Below are 11,373 nucleotides of genomic sequence, written 5' to 3'. Positions count from 1 at the left end.
GAGCTGGAGTTTGCAAGGAAAGACCATTCCTTAACAGGTCTCAACGTCTTGGACTCAGCTCGTGGAGTGAGACCCATCTTGGAGAAGCTACCCTACAACCTCCAAGAAAGATGGATTTCACAAGGCTCCAAATACAAAAGGGAGAAGCAAGTCACCTTCCCCCCATTCTCATTCTTCTTGAGCTTCATCCTCGAAGCGGCAAGGACAAGGAACAATCCCAGTTTCATCTTGGGTGCGCAAACCACACACAGTGCAAGCGGCCTGAGGAATGAGAGACCAGTGGCAAGATACGGTAACACTCAAACACCCATCTCGGTCCACAGGACTGACGTGTCCCCCACGACTCAAACTACTCCTGATCAGTCGGTCGCTGGAGACGAGGAACCAAGGGACCCAAACAGGGAATGTCCCGTACACAAGAAGCCACACCCACTTAACAAGTGCTTTGGGTTCAGGATGAAGTCCCTAGAGGAACGCAAGAGGTTACTTGGAGAATTCAGAGTTTGCTTCAGGTGCTGCGGTTCCACGACTCACCTAGCCAGAGACTGTAAAGAAGAAATCAAATGTACAGTGTGCAAAAGTGACAAGCACATAAAATCTTTACATCCAGAGGCGCTGACACTCCACCAACTAAACAACCCATCCTCCGTAGCGGAGCATGGCGGGGAGGAAGGAGAGCCAACATCCGTCACGTCTCAGCGCACTGAGGTTTGCGGAAAAGAAAGTGACAAATGTCCTGCTCTAAAATATGCCTTGTCGCAGTGCACCCCCAGGGACAACCTGAGAAGGCTATTCGGATGTATGCAATCCTCGACGACCAAAGCAACAGATCATTGGCGAAGACGGAGTTCTTCAACTTATTCAACTTACAAGACAATGCCTCACCCTACACCCTCAGAACCTGTGCAGGGTCAACTGAGTCAACAGGGAGAAGAGCAAGCGGTTACGTGATATGTTCAGTGGATAACAGAGTGAAAGAGAAAGAAGGGGGGGGGACCCCCAGGCTGATGCTGCAATACTGCAATGTCTTGAAAAATGTGCTATAGTTATAATAGCAATAATAGCAAAACCCGGTGTGCATAAAAGGTAAATTGCAAGTGTCCCGTAATGAAAGCCGATGGTGTGTGTGAGGTCTGTGTAGCCCCCACCTCACCTGCACTCCGTCGGGATAGCCCTCCAGCCGATCGATGGTATACTCCCCCGCACTCACGGGGCTCAGAGGGAGTTCACCTTCCTCACTCAAGCAGCGGGGACGGTCACCCGGTGTCCAAGAGACCAGCTGATGGTAGTAGAGACCTGTAAAAACAGAGCCTCCCGCCGTCTAACCGGGTGCCAGCTGATCCTCCCGCGATGTAGCTGCTGAGGTGATGGAACAGGTGGTGGCTGTAGGGGAACCGGCCGGCGATCTACGCCTCCATTGTAGTCGTCTCCGTCAGATGCATCTTCTCCTGGAGTGCAGGCAAGAGGCTGAAGCACCGATCCCACACTGGCTTGGAACCAGATCCACTGTGCAGCTCTGGAGAAAATCCTCAGATGAACCAGCTGCTCTGTATCTGCGTAACCGGATAGGCGTGCTGCTATATCAATTAGTGATGTATAGAAGGTAAGGGTAGAGGGTAGAGCACTGCCAAGAAAAAGCAAAGGGCTGGGCAAAAATAAACTATTTATTAGGCATGTTAGCCAAAAAGACAAACACAGATTAAAACTCTGACGCGTTTCCCACCGTGGAGGCGCTTTATCAAAGAAATTAAAGCGCCTCCACGGCGGGAAACGCGTCAGAGTTTTAATCTGTGTTTGTCTTTTTGGCTAACATGCCTAATAAATAGTTTATTTTTGCCCCAGCCCTTTGCATTTTCTTGGCAGTGCTCTACCCTCTCCCCTTACCTTCGATAACAGAGTGAAGATAGCTCTCCCCACACTCATCGAGTGCAACCACATGGCCACAAACAGGGACGAGATTCCCACACCAGACGTGGCACACCATCACCCGCACCTCAGAGGAATAGCCAACTACATCCTGCCGGTAGAACAAGGCACCAAGATCTTGCTGCTGCTCGGTAGGGACATCATGAGGGTACATAAAGTCCGTAAACAGCATAACGGACCCCACAACGCACCATACGCCCAAAGACTTGACCTAGGATGGTTGATAGTGGGCAATGCGTGCACTGACAAAGAGCACGGACAAGACTATGTTGACGCCCGCAGAACTGTGATAACAGAATGTGGACACACATCCCTCTCTGAACCATGTCTTGGCCATCTCTAAGTGACAGGAGGGCCAAGTGAAGAGAAGAGACAAGGTCATACCCCTGAGATCGACAAGAACATCCTCACATCAGGGGTATGTGACAATGGCCTGGGATGCTTAGTGGTTCAGACAACCAAGGATGATGAGTCGACTCCACTGAAGGAAGAAAGTAACCTCCCAAAGGTAACCGACAAAGGGATCGTCCAAAAGACAATAAACAATCGGACGATCCTCCCGCGAGCAATGGCACGGCTAAGATGTACAGTTGTTCCTCTACACAGAGTATCAAGCGATAAAGCAGCCAGCTGTCACGGCTGGCATAGCTGCAAAAGATGGCGCCCTGCAGGTGAAGCCACAGTGTCAAAAAGACTGTCCTCTCACACGTCAAAAAAGAGACAGTCGCAGAGACATTTCACAAAGGGATTTACAAGGACAAAAGAGACTGTTTTTCGTCATATCCAGAGAGAGAACAACCTCCTGATGGCAGTCAACAAAGAGACACAAAGGCGTATTACCAAAATACGTGGAGACGTTCTCTTGCAAGAGGAATGCACCAATGACTTAGGGTGCACAGCGTTCCAGACCACAAGGGACGACGAAAAGCAAACACCATCGATGGGAGATAGAGGATTCCCGATGTTAACGGTCAAGGAGCGCGTCAAAGATGGACCGGGCAGTTGGGTGAACCCGCTACCATTCCGTTCACCAAGAAGACGCCTCCCGAACAATGGAGAACATGCCATCTCTAGGTTCACTTCGCACCTCTGCGACCTACAAAGGGAACCGGAGACCAACAACAACTTTGTGGCCTTCATCCAGAAAATATTCCTTACCGGCCACGCAAAGCCAGCACCTCTAATAAAGAAAGGTGAAGAATGCTGGTACCTCCAGTCATCTGGGGTCTACCACCCTCAGGAACCCGATCAAATCCGTGTAGTGTTCAGCCCCAGTGCTCAGTTCCAGGGAGTCTCCCCAAATGACGCCCTCTTTACTGGACTAGATTCGACAACTGGTCTTCCAGGAGTGTCGATCCGCTTCCGCAAGGAGCCAAAGGCCATCTCCTTCTGCCAAACGCCAGGTGTCAGAGCGACAGGCTGCCACAAATGGCATACCTACAAGGGGATGCACTCTGTAGGTAAAACCACAGAGACAAAAGGACTGTTCTTCCATAAGTTTAAAAAGAAACAGTGCCAGAGACTTTCACAGAGAGACATTGTGGTGAACCCAGCTAACCTGGACCGGTTCATCCACCCAACATCCTTTACTGAAAGACTTTGCCAAGGGATTTCAACGCCAGTGGTACCGGCCGGTATCACCTCGTTATGTGGACATGGACTTTGCATTATTATGGTATATTTGTTTGCATTGCACATATGTTCCACACATTCAAGTTATATAGTGGTATCTCCAGATACCAGACGGGGAGTGCCATGGAACAAGAACCACATTTCTGTTTCACCCCCCCTTTCCTTTGCAGTTTCTGCTTGTCAGGTTCTCATTCCAGCTGCATGTATTTTGCTCTGTGCACTCACAGTGCTTGTGTGTTAGACACAGTGTTGCGATCCCTGTCTCTGCATTATGCCAGTGAGTTGCTACAGCAACCTCAGCCTTTCTGTCAAAATGAGTTAGTCTGCCCTCACCCCCTCTGCCTTGCTGACAGATGGTCTGTCCCCAGGCTATCTTGCTACCCAGAATACACTGGCACTTCCTTTTCACCCTGGACTCTGAGTGAGTAGCTGCCTATTTGCCCCAGCACGGCCTTTTTGTTTTACACTGTCTCATCATTGATACACTGCACTTCAAACAGAGAAGCACTCTCTATCTACATTACATCTACAAGCACCTATCTCCCTGTGATTTTCCCTCAATAAAATTAAGAAAGAGAAAAGGACTTGTTTGTGCTTTGGAAGAGGTGAGACACGAGTTAAGCTTACTGGAACTAATCATACATCATTCGTGACCCTGTTTCCAGGAAAGCCTAATTACAGGGATAATGATTAGTAAGTACTGTAGAGGAGTGGAACAGTATTCCTCAGTGTGTGGCATTAAGAAACTGACTGAAGAGTGGCAGGGGGAGAAGCTCCTGCCCTGGGTGCAACATCCCTATATATATATATATATATATATCAAATGAAAATATTACTGTATGCTCATTTGCATGTCTTAGACAGGTCTGCAACCCTGCCTTTCATCATTATCACCCAGCACACAGCACTTCCACTGCAGCAAGGGATTCTGGGAAATGACATGCAAATGAGCACACAGTGCCACCTTTTGCTTCAAAACAATTTTTAACATGGTTCTGTGACAGGGTGAAGTCAACCCCTATCAGTTATGCCTGGGAAACATATGTCTGAGTGCTTCATCCAGCACTCATAAGGGTTAACTCAGGTGGAAGCTAGCTAATCATGATGTAAGCTGACACCTGAGAGCCAGCAAGGTAGATAAGGATCTTGTTACCAGCAGTAGCTGCCTGTCTCAGATGAGAGCACATGGATAGATGTGCTGCTAGCCAGAAGGATACAGCACACTACTTACTGCAGCCAAAGTAAGATTTCTTTAATTTGTTTGCATGACTGCTTAAAAAGACTCTTACGGTTTGGGTATGGTTTAGCCAGCCAGCCTGCTAGCTAGGACTGCTGTGTTAGTCAGTTTTCTCCCAACGTGGAGCAGGATTTATTTGCTTAAAGGGACAGTGTACCCGCATGTTATGTTGCTGTGGAGAAATAAAGCCACTGAACGTTTTCATTTATCCTGAAACTACACGTGTGGACTGTTCCCTGACCTCGGCTACAGGCCGTCCTGCCACAGGTTCCCTATAGGCTTAAGCTTGCTGCATGGTCACAGCTTTGAGCACAGCCAGGGTTAAGATGCATAGCCAGTAAACCCACCCACAGACAGCCGTTTCGACCTTGATGGGTCTTATCAGTGTGGGGTTGGTTATACCGGCTATGCAAAAATGAAGCAATGAGGATGGTGTTTACCATTCTTAGTTCAGTTATGGTGGGTAAAAAAAGTGACAAAAACCCTCCACTGCAAAGCATATAGCAAATGGAAATATTACTGTAAGCTCATTTGCTTGTCTTAGACAGGTCTGCAACCCCGCCTTTCACTATTTATATATATAAAACTGAAAATCTTGGTTGTGAGTGTCTGTAGACAATTTGATTGGTCCATCGGTCCGCCCACCCTCCCTCAGCTCTCATTGGCCAGTGTGTCTCGCCCCTCCCGTGTGTCCCGCCCCCCCCATGGCTCTCATTGGCCGGTGCGCTCTAGCCCAGGGCTTCCCAACCCCCGGCCACAGTGCTGCTGCCGCCTGAGGTGAGGAAATGCTCCCTGGGGGTGGTGGTGGCGCTGGCTGCTGCTGCTGCGGGGGGGGGCTTAACTGAGTATTTGCCTCCCCCAGTATCTGAGTATTTGCCTCCCCCAGCTCCGTTTTGCCCCCCCCAGCTCTGTTTTTCCCCTCCCCCCAGCTCCGTTTTTGACCCCCCCCAGATCAGTTTTTTCCCCTTACCCCCGCCCCTGCATTCCCCCCCCCTTTCCATCCCCCGCCCCTGTCTTCCCCCACCCATGCCTTCCCCTCCACCCCCCGCCTTCCCCCTGCCATACACCAACTCACCGCCCGCACTCCCGCCGCCCTCCGCCTTTCACCCACCCGCCACCCGCACTCCCGCCGCCCTCCGCCTTTCACCCACCCGCCACCCGCACTCCCACCATCCGCACTCATGCCACCTCCCCCTTTCACCCACCCGCCGCCTCACACCCCTGCGCCCCACAGCCGCCGCCCGCACTTAACAGACACCTGCCGCCTCTCACCCACCCACCACACTCGACTCACACCCGTCGCCTCTCACTCACCCGACACACACCTGCCGCCTCCCGCCCCTATGCACCGACATCACTGACCAGCCGCCGCACCCACTCACCACCCACCCGGCGCCTCCCGCCTCACACCCACCCGCTGCACTCACACCATTATGCACCGACATCACTGACCAGCCGCCGCACGCACTCACCAGACACCTGCCGCCTCACACCAGCTCACACCCTAGCGGGAGCCCCACCCAAAGCCAGCACTCACTACCCACCCGCCACCCATACTGAACACTCACCCGCCGCCTCACACCCGCTCACACCCTAGCGGGACACACACACCTCACATTTTTACATCACTTATGTTACCAAAATATACATTGTACTGTGGTGTTTTTACAATAAACCATTTTTAAACAACATTGTATTACATTTTCTTCCATGTTTCTTTTCAACATCATTATACAGCTGAACCCCGTTATAGCGCGACCCGTTATAACGCGAATTCGGTTATAATGCGGTTTTCACGTGGCTCCCGTTTAAAAAAAAAAAATAATAATTAATTTTTTTTTTTTGCACACTGCACACCGCCACACTGCACACTCTCACTGCACACACTCTCACTGCACACTGCACACTGCACACACTCCCAGCACACACTCCCAGCACTCACTGCACACACTCTCACTGCACACTGCACACACTCTCACTGCACACACTCTCAATGCACACACTCTCACTGTACACACTCTCACTGTACACACTCTCACTGTACACACTCACTGCACCACTGCACACACTCTCACTGCACACACTCCCAGCACTCACTCTCACTGCACACTGCTCACTGCACACACTCTCACTGCACACACTCTCACTGCACACTCTCACTGCACACTCTCACTGCACACACTCTCACTGCACACACTGCACACATTCCCAGCACACTGCTCACAGCACACACTCTCACTGCACACTGCTCACAGCACACACTCTCACTGCACACTGCTCACAGCACTCACAGCACACTCTCACAGCACTCAGCACTCACAGCACACTCTCACAGCACACTCTCACAGCACACAGCACTCACAGCACACTCTCACAGCACACAGCTCTCACAGCACACAGCACACTCTCACAGCACACAGCACTCACAGCACACTCTCACAGCACACAGCTCTCACAGCACACTCTCACAGCACACTCTCACAGCACTCACAGCACACTACACCACACCTCCCACTCCCTACCTTTGGTGTCGGCTGCTGAGATCGGAGCGGAGCTGGCATCAGGAGGAGGGGGGGTGTCGGGAGGAGGGAGGGGGTGTCGGGAGGAGGGGGTGGTGTCGGGAGGAGGGGGGGATGAGTGAGGAGCAGGCTGGGACTCGGATGCCCGCGTGGGCTATGCCGGGGAGGGCCGGTAGGTGTGGGGGCCTGGGGGGGGAGGAAATGGATGCCGGTGGTGGGAGGTAAGGAGCAGGTTGCGGCTGGACTCGCCGTTGCTAGGGGACGTGTAGGGCTTCCGGCCACCTCTTCCTTCCTTCCTTCCCTCCTCACTCCCTCCTGATCAGGCGCGCGGTGGACATTTAAAAAACAAAATTAGAGCGACCCCGGTTCTAGCGCGGTTGGATCGGGTGGCCCCCGAGGACCGCGCTATAACGGGGTTTAGCTGTACAACCTTTTCACCAAATAGTCAACCTATTGTTCCCGTATTTATAACTAATACTACCTATTACGGATTTACATCCTGGGCAACGCCGGGTATATCAGCTAGTGTATGTATATATATATATATATATATATATATATATATATATATATATATAAATATATATGTATATATATGTATGTATGTAATGTGCTGCCCTTTTGAGGGCTTAAGTGCCGCACATGCAGGCTTTGAGGTATATCATGTTCTTCCACAAGGACCAGGGGAGCATCGTAGGTACCATAAAAATAAAGAAACATCACATAGTGTAGTAATGTTAACAGAATAATTAGCAGTAAATGGGCTCGCAAATGGCTACTCACAATAGAGTAGAAATATCAAGCAGTCATCCAACTCAAGGGGTGGATGTTCCCATAGATGTGCAGCAATATTCACAAATGAAAAAGAACAAACCAATGTGTAGAACGAAAAAATCTATTGATACACAGTGAAATACAATTCAATGCTTACACTTATGAAGATTTTCAAGCGCAGTGTATAACATGTAGCAGGTGCACAGCGGGTCGCGATCTCCCCTGTGTACCGCACTGCTCTCCGGAATACTTCCGCATCCACGCCGGGGGTCACACGTCACTTCCGGTGCGGCTGGAACCTCCGGACTCGGTGGTGCAGATGCGCTCCTGGCGCTCTCTCACAGATCTCTTGCTGAAACACTCTACGCGTTTCGCCGTTGGTCAGCACGGCTTCGTCAGGCGTTCTACCACGGCTATGGTATAAGGTATATCATGTTGCCTACCACTGAGTCAGGGCCACCCCACGTTAAACAGTTTGTTCCTTGGTCCCCCCATCCCCGGTCTACAGTTTGGGCCCAGAATTCCCCCTTCTCCACCCCCTCTGTTATACGTTCAGAACCTGCTACTTCCTACCCCCGCCAAATAACTTGTCAGCCATCTTTCGCCTCAAAAACCTAGGGCCCTGGGTGGAGTCTCTAGTCCTGGGAACCGAGAACGCTGTTAGATCCCTGTCCAGCAATAAGGTACATGCTATTACTTTTCTGACCATTTAGCAAAATGTCAATTAGTGATCATTAAATCAGGGTTCCAAGTCACCTTATGGTGCCACAGACTCGTCTGAAGGGAATGGGGGGAACACATTATTATGTGAGCATAGTGTATTTGACATGTAAAACCATACATGGAAATATACTGTACAGTATGCAAAGCAAAGAGGAAAATAGAAAATTGAAATAGAACTTACTAACAATGCCACCATGATAGTAACTGCAGATACAGTACATTGTACATGTATAGTTGTAGTACTAATATGTGCAATTGCCCTTATTTTTATGGGTGCATTCATTGACCTTGCTGAACATTTAAGGTGCTTGACTAATTGCATCATACGGTATGATGAATAAAGGATCACTGTGATAGGACAATTAGTGGACCCAACACACTTGGCCACCCACCTGAAAAATTGTTCATAAAACGTTATTATAACTTATATAAGGCACTTGTCAATAGATAGGATACTAGTCCCAGCTCCCTTCTTGCTATTTGGTTACGTCTCTGCTTGTAAGTCACTCCCAGTGCTTAGCCTTTCGGATCCATGACTCCCAATTCATGCTGCCACCCTTCCAGCGTCCAGGCTCCTCCCTCAGCCAAAACAGCTCTTGTTCTGCTTTGAAAGCCGCGCTCCCAGAGCCGGTGCGATCATTGAGTGACAAGCTTTGCTGCTGCTGCTGCCGCTGCCCCCCAACAAAGCGCTCTGAGGCCCCCAGCACTGAGCTTCCGCACAGCAGTGTTTGCTGCACGCAATACCCCAGCAGCAGTAAGTAATCGGAAACGCTTCAAGGCGTTGCTTCTTACTTGAATTACGTGAATTGCTTTCCGCTAGTTGCAGTATTTAATGTAAGGAACATTCTTATCATCAAACAGCTATGCACTTTTGTTATGGAAATTACAGTGGATGGTAACTAAATACCTGTGTTTATATTTTGATAATACTGTATAGGTTTTCAAGGAAACATGTCAGTTCTACATAGTGATCCTTTTAATATACAGTAGTGTATTCATTTGAAGGGTAATCTTTATGTGCCTATTTCAGATTTGTGCATCTGTATTCTAAATTATCTGCTCATTTGTATTTTGTTGCTGTAGGTAGTGAGTGCATTTCTATACCACGCTTCACATGTACATTTAAAGAAAAGCTATGTGAATGTTAAGTGAAATATTTTTGAAAGGACTTGCAATGCACTGCTCCTCTGATTGCATTGCAATTTGCAAACTAACAATAATCTTAATTTGAAAGCGTGGTTTTCTGTTGCAATGTTTCTTCGTTAGTTCTACAGTATGTCAAAAACGTCCTGCCCTGCCTTTCTGATTTGGATTGATCTTATTTACTCTCTTTGTGTATCATGTCGGAACTTTATTTGTCTTGCTACCAAGTCCAGTTAAGTGTGCTTGGCAGGACATTCTAAAGGAAACACTTCACAGTCTGTACATAGCTACAGATAAGTTATCATTTCAATGACTTGGTGTAAATCCTAAATGTCATTGACTCTCCCAAGAAACCACAACAGTAGGACAGCCTTCTTTCCCACACTACAGTTTGACCGTAATGTAGCAAATTCAGTGAGTCAGTTAATTTAACTCCGATCTCCCTCCCTTCTGGATTTACAGACAGCAGACCTGGAAGTGCTGGAAGTAAGGCTTCTCTTGGAGATATCCCCATAGTCTTCTCAGGTCATTCACCATGAAGTGTGCAGCACAGGAGTGGCTCAGAGTAACTGTCTTGCTATTCATAGCTCAAACAGTTGCTGCAATGGTTATTCCTAATGCAACTCAATTAGAAGGGCTCCTGGAAAAGTACATGGATGAAGATGGCGAGTGGTGGGTTGCCAAGCAAAGAGGAAAAAGAGCCATAACAGAAAGTGATATGAAGGTTATCCTTGATCTGCATAATAAATTACGAGGTGAAGTGTATCCTCCTGCCTCTAATATGGAGTTTATGGTAAGATTTTTTTTTTCTGTCTTGAATATATGTTTCATTTTGTAGTGGCTTTTAACTTTAAAAGTTCCTTCTGTTTCTGGAGAACCCAAACTATCACACTGTATGTATATAAAAATACAGCTGTAGTAGGGTAGTGGATGTTAACCTTTTAATAACTACAGAACTTCTCAACAGGTTGCAAAATCTCAGTTTACTGTACTATTATAGTTGCACTATATATGCAATATATATATATATATATATATATATATATATATATATATATTAAAAAATATATATATATAATATTGGTCAAAGACGAATAGACAATACTGTTCTGTGGCTAACAAAATGCTTTTATTTGTGCAAGCTTTTGAGATACACTGATCTCTTCTTCCGGCATTGTTACTGTGCTACTGTTTTTGATTATTAAGCTCAGCTAACACTGTACAGATACACACACACACACACACACACACACACACACACACACACACACACACACACACACACACACACACACACACACACACACACACACACACACACACACACACACACACACATTAGATACAGCATGGGGCTTTTTTTGTGGCAGTTTTGTAGCTGCCAGACATTGATAATGATTTCATGGTGTCACAAAACTT

At 48.1% G+C, this 11,373-nt stretch overlaps 1 protein-coding gene across 1 annotated transcript in view; it reads left to right on the top strand.

Moving 5' to 3' along the window:
• Nucleotides 1–9,421: 9,421 nt before the first annotated feature.
• The window catches only part of CRISPLD1 (cysteine rich secretory protein LCCL domain containing 1), a 69,118-nt gene continuing 67,166 nt past the window's right edge, over nt 9,422–11,373 (top strand). The window contains exons 1-2 of the mRNA XM_075583189.1: nt 9,422–9,565; nt 10,417–10,747. Coding sequence (XP_075439304.1) covers nt 10,490–10,747 — 258 coding nt within the window. The 5' untranslated portion in view covers nt 9,422–9,565; nt 10,417–10,489. The remainder of the gene's footprint in view (nt 9,566–10,416; nt 10,748–11,373) is intronic.

The sequence above is a fragment of the Ascaphus truei genome, chromosome 2, assembly GCF_040206685.1.
Source record: "Ascaphus truei isolate aAscTru1 chromosome 2, aAscTru1.hap1, whole genome shotgun sequence".
Taxonomy (NCBI): domain Eukaryota; kingdom Metazoa; phylum Chordata; class Amphibia; order Anura; family Ascaphidae; genus Ascaphus; species Ascaphus truei.
The sequence above is the reverse complement of the archived record's forward strand: the minus strand, read 5'-3'. Positions and strand labels throughout refer to the sequence as shown.